Source organism: Jatropha curcas, unplaced genomic scaffold, assembly GCF_041381405.1.
Source record: "Jatropha curcas cultivar XTBG-Jc1 unplaced genomic scaffold, XTBG_Jcur_1.0 HiC_scaffold_796_pilon, whole genome shotgun sequence".
Classification (NCBI taxonomy): Eukaryota; Viridiplantae; Streptophyta; class Magnoliopsida; order Malpighiales; family Euphorbiaceae; genus Jatropha; species Jatropha curcas.
Window position 1 is genome coordinate 4,162 of NW_028322541.1, and position 20,697 is coordinate 24,858.

Sequence of the window (20,697 nt, forward strand, 5' to 3'; positions counted from 1 at the left end):
TTCCTTTATTCGCAACTGATGGTATCCCGACCTAAGGTCGATCTTAGAAAACATACCTGCACCTTTTAGCTGATCAAACAAATCATCGATTCGATGGCAATGGATACTTATTCTTGTTGTCAGTTTGTTCAGCTGTCTATAGTCAATGCACAAGTCTGAATGATCCATCTTTCTTCTTTACAAATATACCGGTGCTCCCCAATGTGATACACTAGGTCTGATAAAAGCCTTTATCCAATACTTCCTGTAGCTGAATCTTTAACTCTTTTAGCTCTGCGTGCCATTCGTAAGGTCAATTGATACTGGTGCTGGCTCCGGATAGACATCTATGGTAACTCCACTTCCCTCCTTGGTGGTAACCCTGGTAACTCTTCTGGAAAATACATCTGGATAATCACACACTGTTGGTATATCTTGCACTTTGACTGTTCTTTCTCTGCTTGTAATGCACATACCAAGTATGCTTCACAACCCTTCTGAATTAATCTCTTTGCTGCCATGGCTGATATCACATTACCCAGAAACTCGCCGCTTCCCGACTACTGTAATCTCTTCCCCTGCTGTTGTATATAGTGTCCCCCTTTTCTTTGCACAATCAACTATAGCCTGATGTCTGGATAGCCAATCCATACCCAAATAACATCAATTCTCTAAATGGCAACTCCATAAGATCTCCTGGAAACTCTTTTCCATGAATACAATTGGACATCCTTCGAACCACTGTATGAGTTTTGTACTACATCTCCTAATGGATTAGTAACCAACATACCCTGACTCACATATGCAACTTCTAACCCTGTTAACCCAAGGTTAGGTACACTAATGTATGAATGAGATGAGGCCATGATCATTAAGCATAAACTGTATGATCACATAAGGAAAACTCACCACTATTACATCTGGAGCTTCCTCATCTTCTCTGGCTCGCATAGCATAGACCCTGGCTGGACCTCTTGTATCAGGTCTGTCCACAGTCTCTAACTGTTGTCTCTGCCCTCCGGAGCTCTCACCTCTCCCTCTGCTTGCTAGGACTGTGTAGGGACTGTTGCCCTCTTAGGACAATCCTTCTTCTGATGGATCTGATGCTCCGCATATCCAACATTTACCAGTCATCAACCAACATCTCCACCATGTCGTCTGCCACAATGCTCACAAGGTGAAAAGTATAACCGCTGACCTGCGCCTCTACTGGTGCCTCTACCAGTTCCTGAACCTCGACTACCACCAGGCAGAACTAGCCACAACTGATACCGCTGGCATGTTAGCACCCCTAGCTGTGCCTTGGCTAAAGGAAGGTCTAGCACTAGCTGAAACTACTAGCACCTCTGAATCTCTTGCTTTCTGACTGATAGGTACTGGGTGCACTCTGAGTCTGGTCTCCTCCTCTGCTGAGACCCGCTGGCGTCTGGTACGCTGACTGGCCTGAATTCGCTCTATCTCCTGAGCTGCCTCTACCAAAGCTGAGAACTCTCTGAATCTGGAAGCTACCACTCCCATCTGAATCTCATCATTCAGGCCTTCCTGAAACTTTTTACACCTCTCGGCTTCTGTAGCCACTATCCCCCTTACCATATCTGCTGAGCCTGGTAAAACTCTCGCTCATATTCGGCACGTGACATTCTGTTCTGTCTCAGGTATAGAATTCTTTCCTTCTCGCATCTAGATAAGCCTCTGTGATGAACTTCTTCTTGAATTCATCCAGAAGAATTGCCATGTACGCTGTTCTGCTGATACCCAGTGCTGACAGTAGTCCACCAGGTATATACCTCATCTATGAGCAATGATGTGGCACAACCAACTTGTCCTCTGGTGTACATTGTAATTGTTCCAGGACTCTTGATGTCCCTCTAACCAATACTCAGCTCTTTCTGGACTGTCATCCTTGTTACACTGAATTCTTTCGCCCATATTTCTGAAGCTTCTCTAGTGGGGGCTTTTCTTTCCCTTTCTACTACTATTGGTGCTTGAGGTATCACCCCTGCAATCTGTCGAAAAGTATCTGCAAGTTGCTTTAAACAACACCTCTTGACCTGGGGCTACTGGAGCCTCACCCTCCACTGCCTGGAGGCGTGTGACTCGCTCTCACCTTCTGTGACATCCTCCTAAAAAAACAACTGCTTAGTTCATCAGGGTAGACATGGCATGTACACTATACTGACTTATGCATGCAAGCCCGGGGAAACTAAACCTAGGGCTCTGATACCAAAATTTGTAACACCCTTCCCGGTCCACCCGTAAACCCGAATGAACCGGACCGAGACGCTACAAACTGGTTGACTGTATGGCTGACATGCTGAAATCATAATGTATATTGAATATATAGCATGCTGATACTGTTACAAAAATAATGTAATTTATATTTACAAAACATGATACTAGTTCAAAATGAAATGGGCCCAACTGTGTGCCCTGTACATGCCATAAAGGATAACAAAAATACACATCCGTGAGTAGCTACCCTGAAGACTGAGTCTTCTACAGATGAACTGCAGCAGTTGTAAGACTCTCTACTGGTCCAATCTCAAAACCTGCGAGTTAAACAGGTAACTCGCTGAGCAAATAAAGCTCAGTGGATATCTCAACAATAAAGAAACAATTAACACATACATGTATAGAAAGAACCATGTAAACACATATGGCACATATAAGCACACACATCATGATACTTTCATGATACCTTGATTATCTTTTGTACTGTTTATAATACTGTATAATTCATGAAATGTTATGTCAAGATATCTGTATGGCTCCATAAGGTTATAGTGAAACCGAAGTGATAAGAAAAACTGTATGAAACTGGATGAATACTGTATGCTTGGCTGCTATGGCCCATATAATCATATCCACTCAACGGCCTGTAGCCGGAGTATCAAACTGTATGAGGTGCAGATCTGCTATCCTATGTCGCGACATAGCCTTATCTACATGGTTTCTACCTAACCTCAATGGAGCATAATGTTGGTATGTCAATAATATAACACAACATCACATTAATAGTTCATAACTTCATAATTCATAATGTTATTTGATTTCACATCATTTGCATGCTTGATGTTGTTTTGATACATGTTCAATGTTGTATTTGATGTTAAAATGATTGGAGGCATATAAGTGAAGCAAAGGAATACAATTGCATTGAAAAAGAAGTCCAAAATGCATGAAAAACAAGTCGCGAGCGCGCCTTGCAAGTCGCGAGCGCGTAATGCACCGATGAGAGACAGTGAGTTATCGGGCACAAGTCGCGAGCGCGTACTTGAAAGTCGCGAGCGCGAGAAGTGCCAAATGAGAGACAGTGAGTTCTCAGGCCAAATTCGCGAGCGCGCTGAAGGTCGCGAGCGCTTACAGGCCAAGGGCCAAGTACGCGAGCGCGCACTTCAAAGTCGCGAGCGCGAGATGTGCCAAATGAGAGTCAGAGAGTTTGCGAGCACAAGTCGCGACCGCGTACTTGAAAGTCGAGCGCGAGATGTGCCAAATAGAGTCAGAGAGTTTCAGGTGAAAGTCGCGAGCGCGTAGTCAAATTCGCGAGCGCGAGAAGGCAACGCGAACTCATCATGCAATTCGCGCGCGCGCTTCCAGCCTGCACTGTCTGTACTCTTTTGGTCATATCTCTCAATATACAACTCCATTTGATGATTCAAAAACCCATGTAAAGCTAACACATAGAGGAACAAATAACTCTTCTATGACACTTCCTAATTCCATCATAAATGGGGTCAAAATCAAGATGAAGTTACTGGAAAATTCCAGCAAAACCTGTTTCAACAAAACTCAATATTCACTTCATTTATTCAATACCTCCCCTGTTCTCCCCTGTTTTCTCACCATTACCAGTCCTCCCACTCAACATGAAGCAATATTGTCTCAATAGCAACACACCACACAATCTCATACAAAAAAGGAAAATAACAAAGATATCAAACCTTTACTCCAAAAGCTTGAGCTCCTCTTTAGCTTCTTTTTTCTACACTCTTAGAACTCCCTTCACCTATAAATAAGAATTCTTATGAATTCTAAAAAATAGCACCAAATGATTCAATTATGAACTTCAAGAAGGTTTACTTACTTGGATAGAAGAAAATTGAAGTTAAGGCTTAACTACCATGAAAATTGAAAGTAAGGTGGAAGAGGAAAGGAAGAAAATGAAGAAGATGAAGATAAACATGAAAATGGGAAAGTGAAAATGTGTATTACGGGTAGGCCATCAAAAATCAAAGGATTTTATGGAAAACTTCCTAAATGGTACCTCAATTGTAACAGGTTACTACTAAAGACCCAAGCTCAATCTTTTAATGCAAATCAATCCTCACCTATGTGCTTGATCTTTTTCTCTCACTCAAATAAGTCCACTTATAATCTCATTCTACCCCAACCGGGTTTGGTTCAACTCGACTCAACTCGACTACTCAACTCTATGCTAAGACTCGACTCGGTAGGATGTCACAGGTAAAGTTGTAGCACACGTGCATGTAATTGAATTTCAAAAGAGGGGATTGCCATATGCACATATGCTAACCATTCTTCAACCATCATACAAATTAACAAGTCCAGGCAATTTTGACAAACATGTAAGTGTAGAGATATTGGATGAGGAGCAATATCCAGAGCTGTATGAAATGGTTGCGAAACATATGATGCATAGGCCATGCGGAGAACAAAATACAAAATGTCCATGCATGATACATAATAAATGCAGGTTTCGTTATCCGAGGCAATATTCTTCGAAAATTACACAAGGAAAAGATGGATACCATATTTTCAAGAGACCAAACAATGGATAAGAGGTATGTCATATTACTTGTCTTAATTTTTTAATATAAAAATAAAGATAATTCAAAATATTGTATTTGATATCATTGGTAGAGGTCACAGCAAGAAAGAATAGGTTACAATAGATGAGTTGTCCCTTATAATCCATATCTTTTAACAAGATACAATTGCCATATCAATGTCGAGGTTTGTTTTGGCTTAAAGAGAGTCAAATATCTATACAAATTATCTACAAAGGGCACGACAGGGTTATTGTATATGTCTCCAATGAATGAAGAAGTAGATGAGATACGACAATTTCAAAATGTAAGATGAGTGTCTGCTCAAGAAGCAATGTGGAGGATATATGAGTTTGAACTAAATGAAATAAACCCTCTTGTTATCAATCTACAACTGCATTTACTGAATGAATAGATGGTATCAGTTTTGGAAAATGAGAAGCTTGATCATGATATAAAGAGGGATCATGTATCAAGAATGATGCTAACGGAGTATTTTAGAAGATGCTCTACCAATGCAGAAGCAAGAGAACTATTTTTCAGGGAATTTTTTGAGCATTATGTGTGGAACAAGCAAGGTAAAGTATGGTCTAAGTGGAAGAAGAGGCAAGTAATAGGGAGGGTAAATACAGCGAATCCAATTGAGAGGGAAAGGTCTTACTTGAGACTACTTGTGAGCCATGTAAAAGGCCCACAATCATTTGACAGTATATTAACAGTAGATGATTTTCCATGCCAAACATTCAAGGACTCAGCAACCAGAAGAGGACTGTTTGAATCAAATCAAAGTGCATCGCATTGTATGGGAGAAGCAGTAGCATACCAGATGCCATGAGAATTAAGGAGACTCTTTACTACAATATTAGTACACTGTGAGCCAACAGATGTGAGGAAATTATGGGATGATTACTTTGATATCATGTTGGATTATTTTAGTAGATTGCACCCGAACTCAATACATACACAGATGTCATGCACATGGAAGAGCATAGAATATCTCTTGTAGGGTATGGGAAAAGAAATTAAGAAGTATGACTTGCCTGAGATAGCACAGGATCAAACACATCAGTCAATCAATAACTCAAGAGAAATTATAGATGAAATGGCAGTTGAAATACCTCAAGAGGACATTGATGCAGTTTAAAAAGTGAACAACGAGCAGCTAAATGCATACAGAGCGATACTGGACTGGGTGAACTTCAACACCCATGGGGCCTTCTTCACAGGTGGGACAGGGAAGACATTTTTATATGGAGCACTACTTGCAAATGTAAGATCTATAGGAAATATAACGCTTGCAATAGCAACCTCAGATGTAGCGACGATAATAACGCCAGGAGGCAAGATTGCACACTCGCGATTCAACATACGATTGAATCCAACGAAGTCAAGTTTATATGGCATATCGAAACAAAGCATACAGGCAAAATTAATCCGCAGGGCAAAACTTATTATATGGGATGAGGCACCCATGGCTAAGAGGCTAGCAGTAGAGACAGTCGATAGAAGTTTCATGCCCGAATCCAACCACTAGAGGAATTGTCCGCTTTGGATCAAGCAAATTTCATCCCATATTGGATTGGCCAGACCCCATAGTTTTGTCTATACAAGTGAATGGGGAACTTCCCAAGAGGTCACCCATCCTAGAATTTTCGTTAAGCGAGCACGCTTAACCCTGGAGTTTTTCAAACTCTCCAAGCCATTCCACCAAAAGGCACCTCTAATTAGGGGTGGCCACGGTTCCGGAACCGGCGGTTCCGATTCCAAAAAAACTGGAACCTGAACCGAACCGAAAATTTTCGGTTCCGGTTCCAGTTTGGAACCAAACGGTTTCAATTCCGATTCCGGTACGGTGTCAAAACCGACGGTTCCGATCGGTTTTCCGGCAAATCGCATAATTTTAAATTTTAAATTTTGAAGACCGATTTTCAAAATTTAATAAATTTGTGAAAGTTATTTGTAATAAAAATACACCTAAAAAATTTAAAAAATGGTTCAATTAAATTTATTTTTTTAAAGACTTGAACTTAATTATTTTTTTTAAAAAAAATCTTCAACTGTATTTTTTTTTTGTTTAAAAAAGTTTGAACATAATTTAAAAAAAAAAAGGGCTTGAACTTAATTTTTGTTTTTAAAAATTCTTCAACTGAATTTATTTTTGTTTAAAAAAGTTTGAACATAATTTTTTTAAAAAAAGGGCTTGAACTTAATTTTTTTTTAAAAAAAAAAATTAAGTTGCCTACGTATCCTCTTAGGGTTTAGAGGAATCAAAGTCCACGTAGTTCTTACTTACCTCATACCAATTTCATCCCTTTTACCTTATTCGCTATTTGCACCACCGGTTGATGTTCCCGTTGAGGACCCATCATATAAATCATATAAATCTTCATTTTCTTTTAGATTTTCTTGTGCTCTTAATTCGGCCTTGCTCCAATCATCCACGCATGATTGTGCTTCTAATGAATCGGGTGTCATACGAGATCGTGTTTCATCAAATATGTTTCCTCCTTGATTAAAAGCTTGTTCAACCGCAACAGTGGAGAGTGGAGTTTCCTCCTTGACTAAAACTTGTTTTGCAATTAAAGAAAGTATTGGAAAAGTATTGGCGTGACGACTCCACCAATCTAAAATTGCAAAATCAGTATCTGCATAATCATCACCAAACTCAAAAGAAGTGGTTAGATAATTATCAAATTCAGAAAAAGAACTGGATTCCCTTGGTCTTTTTTGTCTTTGTAGTAAAACTTATTGAGCAACACCAACACCACTTACCCTTTGTGTTGGAAATTGTTGAATATTAGATTGAGAAGAATTAGAAGTAGATGAACTAGAAAATTGAACAAATTCATTATATAATTGCATAATATTTTGTTTAACTTCATGCAATACTACATTTATATTAACATTATCTTCTATATCAAGATTTAATACTTCATAATAAATAGTCAAATATTCACATAAAATATCAATTTTACATCTAGAATAAAATACAATAGCAACATAAAGGGGTGGTATATTTTTAAAATAAAATAACCATTTTTTTTTCATTGAAAAAAATACAATCTTTTAATATACAATCATTTTCAAATTCTTGGAGTGCACTAACAATATTAATACACATAGGTAAAAATAAATGAGATGTGGGATAATAAACCCCACTAAATTTATAGGTAGCATCATTAAAAATTTTTAAAATATCTAAAATTTTTGCACAAATATCCCAATTTTGTGGATATAAATTAATATCTTCAATATTATTAGTAACAAAAAAGCATAATAATTCTTTATAAGAAAAAGACTCGTTTAGTAATTCATATGTTGAATTCCAACGAGTTGGGACATCCCTTGGAAAACGCTTTGGTCTTTTATTATTTTCTTTACAAAATTTAGCCCAACTTTTCATCACTTGGGGATATCCCCATAAATATGAAATAGCTTTTTTAATTGGAGAAATAAAAGATTCAAAAATTTTTAAACTATCTTGTACACATAAATTTAAAACATGGCATGCACATCTTATATGAAAAAATTTTCCACCAATATTTGGTTCACAAATATTTTTAAGTTCAATAATTGATTTAGTATTAGCAGAAGCATTATCAAATGAAATTGAAAATATTTTTTTGTCAACTTATATTCATCTAAAATTGAAACTATTATTCTATAAATATTATTTGCAGTATTGTTATCACCAAAACACGAAATGCAATAATTCTTTTTTGAATTTTCCAATCATCATCAATCCAATGACCTGTAATGCCCATATAAGAATGCATTTGCCAATGATCACTCCAAATATCACAACAAATTGAAACACGAATTTCATTTGAGAAAATAAAAGCTCTAACTCTTTTTTTCTTTATTATATAAAGAAATAATAGTTCGTTTTACAGTATTTCTTGGTACTCTTTTAGTAGAGGATTTAAATCTTTTTGACAATAATTATTAAAACCTACTTTTTCACCAAAACTAAAAGCTAAATGTTCCATAGAAATCATTTTTGCTAATTCTTCTTTTTGTATTTTTTCAGAATATTGAAATAAAGAAAGGTTAGAAGATGCGTACCCAGAAATTTGTGTTTGAGACCGATCAACTCCTATTTTTATTGAATGTTTTGTCTCCAAATGCTTCCAAAATGATCCATAGCCGCCCGCTTGTTTAAATTTATAAGATTTTCCACAATAATTGCAAATTACATCGTATATTTTCTCACCTTTGAATTTTTTCGTGAAATGAATTGCGAATATGTCGAAACTTTGTCTTGCTCTTCCAACAATTTGTGCTCGTTGCTCTTCCTCTTCTTGTAATTGCTCATTATTAAATTCAGATTCTTGAGTTGGAACTTCCAAATTTTCATTTGGATATCCCTCAAAATTAAATTGGTTGGGAGTGAAATCAAAGATGTCGTTTGTAGAGATAGATGAGTATTGTGTTTCTTCAATCTTTCCCTTGCCCTTACCCGAATTTGAGTTTCCTCCACTTGCCATTATATGATAATAAGATATAATTTGGAAAATTGAATAAAAAAATTAGAGAGAATAATAACTTAATAAGAGAGATTGTAGAGTAGAGAAGAATAATATAGAGTAAAGTGTAGTATATGTAGAGAGAGTAAGTAGAGAGAATAGAGATTTTTTTGTGATGAATTTGTAAATGAAATGAGGTATTTATAATAAATCAAAAAAATTATTTTTCTAAAAATATCCAAAAAAAATTAAGAGATTTCACAACAAAATTAAAAAAAAAAAACACAAAACTAACAGTTTCTAACGGCTAGAACCGCCGGTTCGAAACAGCGGTTCTAACCGGCGTTTCCAATCTGGTTCCGACCGGTTTTGTGGAACCGCAGGTTTGCGGTTCCACAAATCTGGAACCGGAACCGAACCGAAAATCTCCGGTTAAGGTTCCCACCGGTTCCGGTTAAGGTTCGGGACCGGTTCGAATCGACGGTTCCGGTTCCCGAAACCGTAATATGGCCACTCTTACCTCTAATGATAAGTTCCCCCCTTTTCAATATATGATCCGATTCATTCATGTGTCCCGCATTCCACTATCATAGCTAGTCTGTCATCCTAGAAGCTAGCTAGGAGCTTTGCTCTGGCCACCCTCTTAAGATCGTTTTGTCGGGTCGGGATGCCACAAGAAGCATATAGAATATAATGGAATGTCCTAAACCATTTGGAGGAAAGTTAATAGTGTTCGGGGGAGATTTTAGCAGGGGTTACCAGTAGTTCCTAAAGCTGCAAGACAAGAGACAATAGTGCAAGTCTTGTGAAGTCTTACTTGTGGAGCAATATGGAGGTGTTGAGATTGATAAACAATATGAGAGCAAAAAATGATAGATATTTTAGTGAATTCCTATTTAGAGTCGGTGATGGAGAAGAGCCAAAAATGATAAAGGAAATATACTAATACTAGAAAAGATGATAGTGAGGCATGAAAATGATGACAATTGTGAGAGGACATTAATTGATGTAATATTTCTATCATTGCATGATAATGCAAGCTCGCAAGAATACATGACCAATCGTGCGATATTGGCAACAAAAACTAAATATTTCAATAGCTTGAATCAAAAGATGATACATATATTCCCTAGTTAAAGCAATATCTACAACAGTTTTGATGAAGCAACAGATGACACAAATAATTACTACCAAGAGGAATTTTTGAACACTCTACTGCCGAATGAACTGCCTCCGCACAAGCTTGAATTGAAAGTATACTGTCCAATAATATTACTTAGGAACATGGAATCCTTCAAATGGTTTATGCAATGGGACTAGAATGGTTGGCAAAAATTTTGGGACCAATGTAATTTATGCACAAATAATAATGAGACAACATGCTAGAAAACAAATATTTTTACCGAGAATACCATTTTCGCGTGTAGAAAATGAAGGATATCCATTTCGTTTCAAAAGAAAACAATTTTCAATCCATTTATGTTTTGCAATAATAATAAATAAAGCTCAGCGACAAACAATCTCATATGTTGGAGCATATTTACCACAAGATATTTTCTCTCATTGACAGCTTTATGTAGCACTATCAAGAGGTATATCGATATCGACAATAAAAGTCCTTGTAAAATCGGAAAAGAAAAAAATAAGATGGCAGTATGCACAAAAAATATAGTCTACAAGGATGTCTTGTTACCAAAAAAGATAATATAAAAATAATACTTACATTCAAAAATATTTACAAAAATCATTGCTTATATTTTGAATAATAATGAATACTAATTAGTATCTTTTCACGTTGCAACGAGCAAGTATTTCAAAGAGAATAGAAATGAAAAATTTTATATTCAAAGTGCTATTTTAAAGGTACAAGGTAAAACATCATCTTTATTTCAATTAGAAATGTATAAACAAAACTCATTACATAAATATATTATTTAAATTAACCGTTGTATTTATTTTAATCTAAATAAGGACTTATATGTTAATAGTATATAAATAAATAAATAATAAACGAGTACAAAGGATGAGTATATAACGAGCATAGTTAACGTGCAACGCACGTCGTAAAAAAACTAGTAATAATTAAAAGCAAATATAAATTTAAATGGACACTCGAGAAACATCTTATCAACCAAATAAATTAGGGTATTTGTGCCCAAATAATAGTTAAAGTCAAATATAATTTAAATGGACACTTCAAAACTTTTTGTCAACCAAAAAAAAAAAAAAGAATATTGTGCCAAGTCAATTCCAACCCAAAGATCACTTAATCAAATTATCACAGTAACATAAGTATAACAATTAATCAAAATAAACAAAAGTCCTAACTAAATTAAAGCCTAGGCCATTCTACCTCTCTTAGAAATTAGGTCTAGAATTTTTTTTTTAAAATTCTTTCAAACCACAATACTCATCCATACCCAATTGCAATAGTATCAAATCAATTTCGCAGGATCGTACCAATATTAAGAAAAATTCCAAATTATCACCATGATCACAATCAAAAAAACATTAATCAAAAATTAAATTAAACATGTAAGTGATGAGCACTAACCTCCAATTAGGCTTCCCTTTGCCCGTATCAACTTTAGAAGGTTCACCTTCTCCGTGGACACAAAATCAAAAACAAAATAAAAATTAAACAACAATCATAGATTCGAAATCTCTTAATTTCACTGATTTCAAATATGCAATCAAAAATAAAATCTAATCTATGAAATGCGAGACGGGATCTTACTTTATTCGTGAAATGCCCTACTACGACTATAGTTAATTGAACCCCTTGATATGCTGATTTATTTTACTCAACTAATTATAATCTACTAATCTTAATATTTGATTGCAAGTTTCTGCGGAAAATCTCACAAAAGTTTGTCTTTTTCTCCACTCTTTCTTCTCTTCTTTTTTTGTTCTGCGTGTGTGTGTCATAGAAGAGGCAGCACTTTTTATTTTTTTGCTAGCATGAACTTTCTTTTTTTTTCATTAATTTTTTTTACTTTTCCCATTAGGTCGGCGCTAGCTTCTTTCTTTTTTGTTTTCTTTATTTTTTTTCTTTTCTTTCTTTAGGAGTTAGCTTCTTTCTTTCTTTTTTTTTTTTCTTTTTTCCAATAAGTGGCGCATGCCACTTTAAAATAGACATATTTATTTATTTATTATTTTAAAACTCTTTTATTTATTAAAATCAATTTTTAAATAAAAATTACAAAATAAATTCCTTCAGTTATATTTTAACAAATAAATTCCAATAAATAATGATAAATTCCAAAAATCAATAATAATCACTACTAATTAAAATTAATTACTAAAACAAATACTAATAATTATAATTAATTCCATTAATTACTTAAAAATAGCAATTTGGCCAATTAAATACCCAATAAATAGAGAAACTCCTATTAATTTAGAAAAAATATTATAAAATCAAATTGACACCATTTTCAATCCCAAGATTCAAATAACTAGGTGCAATTAGACTATATCGCACTAAATCTCACGATCGAGTTTCCTAAGGTACTGTTTCACAATTCGCAATCCAAATTCATTTAATGCATGAATAAACAAACTAAAATCATGCAATGCATGAATCCTAGTCAAGACTCAATAATTATGAAAATCCTGATAAATCATACCAAACCTCAAATTTGGTATCAATTAACAATCCAATAAGTTATTATATTTCAAAATTAGGCGTTACGCGAGTAATGTCACGCCCGACTCAAATAACTATAGGAATTGTCCGCTTAGCCAAATCCATCTCATACTGGATTGGCAGGATCCGCACAGTTTTATCCCACAGGTGAAATGAAGAACTTCCCAGGTGGTCACCCATCTTAGGATCTCTGTTAAGCGAGCACGCTTAACCATGGAGTTCTTCCAATTCTCCAAAACATTTCACCAAAAAGCGCCTTTGTTGATTAGTTTCCCTCTTTTTGATATATGATTCAATTTATTCCTACGTCCCGCAATAGAGATATGATAGGCCCACCAGCTTCCGCGTGGTTCATCCTCGAACCATACATCTATTGAAGGGGGTCCGGCTCTGATACCGACTGTCACGTCCGACTTCAATCACTGGAGGAATTGTCCGCTTTGGATCAAGCCAAATCTATCCCATAGTGGATTGGCAGGATCCGTAAGGTTTTGTCCCGCAGGTGAAATGGGGAACTTCTAAGGTGGTCACCAATCTTAGGATTTCCGTTAAGCGAGTACGCTTAACCTTGGAGTTCTTCCAACTCTCCAAGCCATTTCACCAAAAGGCGCCTCTGTTGATTAGTTTTCCCCTTTTCGATATATGATTCGATTCATTCCTGTGTCCCGTAGTCGGGATACCACAAGTAGCCATAACGACAAGCTGTCGGCCTCAATAAGTGGACAGCCTTCAGCGAATTCATGGGGTCTAGTCTCCCTCCAGCAACTGAAATGGATCAGTTAGCCAATATTTCAATAGTTGAAATGGTTTAGCTAGTCAACATCTACAGCTAAAATGCATTAGCTAGCCAACCCCTCTAGTTGAAATGGATCAGCTACGTCAACAGTTGAAATGGATCAGCTATCTCCATAATTGAAATGGATCAGCTAGCCAATGTTTCCAACTGAAATGGATAAGTTATATCTCCAACTAAAATGGATCAGCTATGGAGCAGCCAATATCTCCAGCTGAAATTGATTAGCTAAGGAGCGACCAACGTCTCCAGCTAAAAGGGATCAGTTATGGAGTAGCAAATATCTCCAGCTGAAATGGATAAGCTGTGGAGCAACAACTAAAATGGATCAACTATACCAACAAAATAGTAGCTAAAAAGGATCATCTCATCTACATCAATTAGTAGATTAAAAGGATCAACTCATCATCTCCGCCTCTTCTAAGCAGAAAAAATGCTTAGTTCTTCACCATCACTCCTGCCAAATCCTTTTTGACAATCATGATGCAATCTATGAACACATATTTTTTACACCCTTATACCATGAAAAATCATTCATAACAGTTGTGGTTCAAACTAGTATCGGTCAAGAATCGAAAGATAACCTAGAAGTCAAAGGTGACATTTGTCCACTCTTATAGTCACAACTCTTTTCATAGATAAAATATTGGAACAATCTTTATACCATTGAAAAAAACTAAATAATAAAAACTTTTTAAATGTATATGGCATGTTAATCTAGGTTAAAACGGGCCATGAACCAGACATAAAATCATTGCAAATCAATGTAGATCAAAAGGACTCAGAATGAGCTTTCTCCACTATTTTGATCAGAACTCGAGCTACAAATGAAATTTGCAGTGATTGAAGTTGGGTTAGGAACTAGAAATCCATAGATTTTCAACGGTGTATCATAAGTCAAAATCAAAGTTGATTTGTGCTTTGAAATACACGAATCAAACTGCGTGTACAATGTTGAAATGTCCCGACTGCCTAACCTAAGTCGATCAACCTTTAGGATATGGCCGGTTGACCGCCGATCAATCACTTGCAGCGGTTGATCGACCATGACCAACTATCGCTATCGGTCAACCGCTCAAGGACAAGTGCCCAAAATGCAAAAATCCCACATCGGACGCACAAGAACACCCCCCCTAAATTCATTTTTCCTATAAATATAACTTATTTTCACCTCCAAAACACACAATCACACATTTCTCTCTCTAGAACAATTTCTCATTACAAAGTACATTCTAGAAGTTTTAGTTGAAACGTTCCTTTGGCTTTCTAGCTCTCTTCTCATCTCTTCCACTCTCTTGAGTGCCCTAAGTGGGTGGGGCGATTCCTCCAGCTCGCTTTCCCCTTAATCTGTTCTTTAGCCTAGAATTAGGTCTCCATACCTTTGGATTAAAGCCTCTTTGGCTCATCAAGCCTATACTAAAAAGCCTCCTATGGGTTTATGTCCTCCTTAGTCCCATAAACCTCACTTGGCTTAGATTTTCCACTTTTGAAATCTAAGTCAAGTTGAAGCTCTAAGAGCAAAGGTCCTAAACTCACTCGTCCGCCAAAGAAGAAGGAGCTGAGCCGATCCACCCTTCGGTCAACCTTCCAATCTGCCCACCAATCAACACTCTGATCAACTGCTAGTCTGACCAAAACATGCAGGTAAGTCCTCTATGGCTCTTAGCTTTTTAATGTTTGCTCTATTCTTCTAAGTGGCCCCAAATGCCCTTCTTTTCGAAAATGGAAATCCAAAGCCAAAATCCATTTTTAATCCAAATCTAGCGATCTAAAGCAAAGAAAATACATTTTGCATGACCCAAAGCTGAAATTCATCTTTTAATCCAAAATCTGGCGATCCAAAGCCAAGAAATATATTTTTAATCCGTCAATCCAAAGCTAAGAAAATCTATTTGCGACGATCCAAAGCCAATTGTTTTTCATAAAATGGCAATTCAACACCTATAAAACATAATAAAAAAGGTCTTCGATGAGCCTATTTTCCAATTAAAATCAATCAACCCCCATTTTACAATATATAGAACTGATTGGTCCTGATTGTCATTCCAAGAGATAAGCAGGCATGCTCGAGTTTTTAAAATCGAGCTGCAGACCAAATTCACCAAAAAAAAACTCTTTTCTACCTTTCTTTTTCTTCTATTTTTAATTGGGAGATGTATGATTGCCCTAAAATCCCCAACAATGGGCTAGAGGCAATACTTCCTTATTTTGTAATTAGCTTGCATTCCTTGCTTTATTCTTCTTTCATTGCTTTATTGCTTTATATAAATTTCATTCTTCTTCATCTTAAGTTTTTTTTAATTGTAGATTGAACATTAATTAAGGCTAAATGATTGATCATATTTAAACTTAAAACCTACTCCCTAAATCCTTTAGTGAACCTAACCCAAAATGAGTATTCAATCCTATTTAGTGGTTCAAACCTGGCGCTTGGGTCAGGGCCTCATAGTTAGTAAACAAACATGTTTTTTTTCTCTCTTAATAAAAGATTATGTGAAGCTATTTGTTCCTGCAAGGAATCGAAGTTTAAATTTTTATTCGAGAGATTATTTTCTTTTTATTTTCATTTTCTTGTATTTGATTTTTCTATTGTAGAATTTTTTATTTCCTTACGTTTTTATTTTATTTTAAAAGACAAATAAATTACTATCAAATGATAATATAAATACACATTTGCCTATGCCTGTGACACTATTAATTTGTGCCTAGTCAACAATTATCATCATGTAAAAATTTGTATTTCAATATTCCGGTAACCAATAAAACACTTTATGGAAAAATTTTTAACAGTGATCGAAAATATTTTCTGATCAAATACGAAAATATAAAATTTTGAAAAGTTCGAACACCAAATTTATAACTAACCATATTTCAAATATCTGATGCCTTCCTCGTTTCTTTTTTTTTTTTTTTTTTTGGTTAATTTTTCTTTTGTTGTTATCCTACAAGTATCTCCACACTTTTCTTTAGTACAAGACTAATCTATTTCTCTTATATCTTTTATCTTTCACCAGTTGCATACTCTCACTGAATTTGGTGGGGCACAATTTGATCAAACTAATCAAAAATGAATCCAACCAATTGATTTGGTTTTAATAACTATGTTTTGACCTTTATGAAAAAAAAAAGAAAGAGTTAGACTCGATTCAATTTAAAAACCAAAATAATAAATTGAATCAAATTGATTTAATTCTATTTCATTTGGTTCAATTCTGTACACAATTTCAGCTTGATCCGACTCTATTTCTTTTCAAAATAAATCCTTTGATTTGAATCGATTTGAACAAAACCCACTCCTAACAGGTGAAATTTCAATTGCTGCTTAGCTATGTATGTTTGCGAGACTTGTGGCATGACTCCATATTGTGCAGCAACAGGATTTCATTCCTGAAAGCCATGCATCTTCCTAATTTTGAGGTATATTAGCACCAAAATGGATAGAAAATCTGTACACGAACAAAATAGATGCATTTCTAAGGTAAAAGTACAAACATTCTATGCTGTCAAGAAACAAGTAGGGTCGAAAAGTAGCAAAACCCACTCAAAATCGGAAAAGCCGATGAGTTCTCAGTGTGAACTGGAAGCCTGCTTTCTTAGTTGATCTACTATACAACCTTACTTCCACAAAGAAAAAGATAACATGGAAACCACAGTTGCTTATGCAACTAAAGTTTGAGAGCCTCTCTGAACCCAATGCTGAAACTATTTTTAGGCTCGTCCTACCATGACCTGCCACATTCCCTTTCTGCATCATAGCCACAAACTCGTTGTAATCTATGAGTCCGTCCTGCAAAATTTATACACAGATCTCATTACAGACTTTTGAGCATCTAATAGAGAAGGAAAATGGACAATTGACATGCGAAATGTGACAGAGTCTGTTACACAGAAATATCAATAACACAATTTAAGCTGCATATCCACTCTGCCATTCTAAATGAATTTCCAATTTTCCAAAGGAAAAACCATAATAGAAAGTAAAGCCACCAATCCTTCATTCAAATAGTTATGAATACTGTGGTACATTATTATTATTTTTATTTATTTATTTTTATTATTGGGGAAGGGGGAAATTCAATTTAGGTGTTTACCCGAGTTATTATGCACTTTACCGCCTAGATAAGCAAACAAAAAAAAAAAAAAGAAACTTGAACGTTGTCAATTATTTATTGAATTTGAGGTAGATAGTATATCAGGCAAAACAAAAAAACTTACATTGTCTTGATCAACTTCTCTAATCATTTCTTCTAAGCGAACATCCTCTATGCCAAACTCCACGCAAGCTTGTTGAAGCTCATCTGGAGTAATATAACCACTTCCATCCTTATCAAAGTATGAAAAAGCTGCAAATAGATGATCCTCTCTCTCAATTTTGTTGAGATGCAATGTTGCAGCTATAAACTCTCCATAATCAATCGTGCCACTGTTGTCTACATCAGCCTGCAATTGAGAGAGACAATTTTAGAATGAATTTCTTCTATCCTTCATTGATTTGTGTGATTCATTATCAACAAGCCCCTCTTTTTCAAACCATTAAGTACATACGACAGCCTCTGGATTAAACCACTTAAAGTGAACACAGTTACTGCAGTAATTTTTCCTTGTTCAACAACACAAAGTTTACAATTTTTAACCTGAAAACAAACGTATGAAGTTTTTTATTGGAATACTCGCTTTGATATTCTCCCATCAATTTCTCTCACCACACATGCACACATGTCCTTTTCATATCATACAACACAGCACTATTTTCCAAAGATTAAGTACCAGGTAACTTACAGCAATCTTCAGCTTGAGTACATACTTTTTCCCCATATTTTTAGTTTTGTTCTCCGTTTCTAGTTCCTATTTTACAATGAGAAATTGGCAAAAAAAAAATGCCAAACATTTCCAAAATAAGAATGTTTTCCATATAAAGGAAAACTGGAAAACCATGTTCAAGAATACACATTCCCTTTTTAATCCAATATATATCTTAACAATATGTAGGTTAACTTGCTATTAAAATAATTTTGTTCTTTTCATGAAGAGAATCCAAACACTCTTGTAAATTCAAAGAGAAAATAGAGCCAAGCTACATAGAAGCAAGATAATAAAATTATCTTTCTTTAAAAATGAAAATTATTTTAAAGCGAAGAAAAAAGGTGAAGAATATCATGTGAGGGGAAGGCATGGGAAGAGCACTATAAGAAAGGGATAAAAGAAAGGAGCACTCTTTATTTGTAGAAGAATGTGGAAAACGTGTTAAATTTATTCCAGAGGATCATTGTAAATTTGAGAAATTTAGAATATTTTCATAGTTGAACGTATAAACACTATTTTCCAGTTTTCTGAGGAAAATTTAGAGGAAAAGAATCCAGTGTTTCTACACCTGAACACAACGCTTTTTTTTTCTTTTGAATAAAAAGTATTTCAAAATTTTTTCCAACTTATACTTCATTTTGCATCGATATTAACTTGATCAAAGAGGACATTGGAAACAAAGGAATTATATAGCCGACCCTAACTAGTTTCGGACTAATGCTTGGTTGTTGTTGATTTGTAAAATATTAAACATCCCAGAATTTACTACAACGCAAAAGTGACAGTAGAAAAGCACACTTAGCATGTGTTTGTGTGTATATTCGTTTATGCAGTACTGGTGCTACTGTGCTAGTAGTGGTATCAATATTGTGACAGTCCATAAGTGCAAATGGTGGTGGCTGCAGCAGAAATCACCTGAACTGCTTTTCTCAAAAAACTGGACCTAGATCAAATGATACTTACTGCTTGCATTAGATCATAAATTTCTGATTCCTTGAGATTGGCTCCAACTCTTCTCAGTCCAGCCTTAAGTTCTTCAAAACTGATTGTACCATCATTGTCTGTATCTATCATCTTGAACATCTCTTTTAGGCCAGCTATTTCTTCTTCAGATAGGTTCTCTGCAATTACCTGTTTGTGAGAAGAGGTGGATTCAATTTTCTATATAAACAGGAAAAGCTTGTGCAACATCTGCAGCTTAAATGATTTATTATCTCAGCAATTTATTTCAACTCCAGATTTCAAACATTCAACCATCTTATATTCAAAAGGCATTCAGGGTTTCTTTCTCTTCTTACTTGTCTATCACATCAGGGACTTACTCTAAGAGCCATTTTCTTAAGCTTGTTCATAGCAGAAAATTGCTTCATGCGACTTAATACAGCAGAATCCAGAGGCTTGTCAGGAGCTACACCATCTTCCTGTACCCAAGGGTGACCTGCAAGGAGTTCAGTTACATAAACATAAATATGACAGAAAGAGCAGCTTAAGAAAGAGACCAATAGTTTAATGACCACAGTGGCTTAAGAAAGGATTCTGCATTCTCAAGGGAGAAACCATTGATTGCTTTGGGAGGGCAAAGTTCAGAAAAAAAAATTCCTTAGTGGAAAAGAAAAATTATTGTTAAAGTTCAAGAAACTATCCATCCCTCCCCCCCCAAAAAAAAACAGTAAAAATACAAATGAAAATAAAAATAAAAAGAAATTTCGGATCCACAAAGAGAAGGTGGGGGAGGGATTTCCAACTCCGAGTTCCACCTCTGTATTGTAATATAACTATCAGCAAGACCAAAGAAAATTGTGCAAAGGAACTTGCATCTTGCAATGATCTCCATTAAAGATTAGAATTTAGAACAAAAATATTAAAGTATTCATCAATCTAAATGATTTAATCATTCATGTAATCTCTATTCTTTGTTTAAGCAATAGTTGAAACTTGAAAGTTAACATCAGTAGTTCAACTGGAGAGAGTGACAATGAAGGGGGGCAGGAAGGGAAGAGAATAATTGCCAAGACTCACGTAGAACTTCATGTGCAGTTATCCGCCTTCTGGGATCTCGCGCAAGCATTCTCCTCACCAAATCCTTAGCACCTTCTGAGATACTAGGCCAAGGTTCTGAAGAAAAGTCAAGATCACCATGCAAGACCTGGTCGAAAATCCCTTGCTCGGTCTCTAAATAAAAAAAAAAAAACCAAAAAAAGAATAAGAAACAGAAAAAAT

The 20,697-nt window shown here is 35.5% G+C and overlaps 2 protein-coding genes across 2 annotated transcripts; one reads left to right on the plus strand and one right to left on the minus strand.

The window, feature by feature from the left end:
• The first annotated feature begins 5,181 nt into the window (after nt 1-5,181).
• On the plus strand, nt 5,182-5,601 carry LOC119369887 (uncharacterized). The gene has a single exon (XM_037636821.1). It carries the CDS (start codon nt 5,182-5,184, stop codon nt 5,599-5,601), a length of 420 nt encoding a protein of 139 aa, XP_037492749.1.
• An 11,520-nt stretch (nt 5,602-17,121) lies between these two features.
• LOC149491714 (calcium-dependent protein kinase 10-like) lies at nt 17,122-20,653 on the minus strand (the record flags this gene model as incomplete). The annotated part of the gene is given in 6 exon segments (XM_089717084.1): nt 17,122-17,389; nt 17,392-17,461; nt 17,890-18,114; nt 19,441-19,608; nt 19,800-19,915; nt 20,497-20,653. Coding segments are annotated over 6 exon segments (786 nt in total), but the record flags the coding sequence as incomplete, so codon positions are not given.
• Nucleotides 20,654-20,697: the final 44 nt, after the last annotated feature.

What these genes read in the sequence shown, in the direction of transcription:
- LOC119369887 (XM_037636821.1), top strand. Translation starts at nt 5,182, where the DNA reads ATGGTATCAGTTTTGGAAAATGAGAAGCTTGATCATGATATAAAGAGG.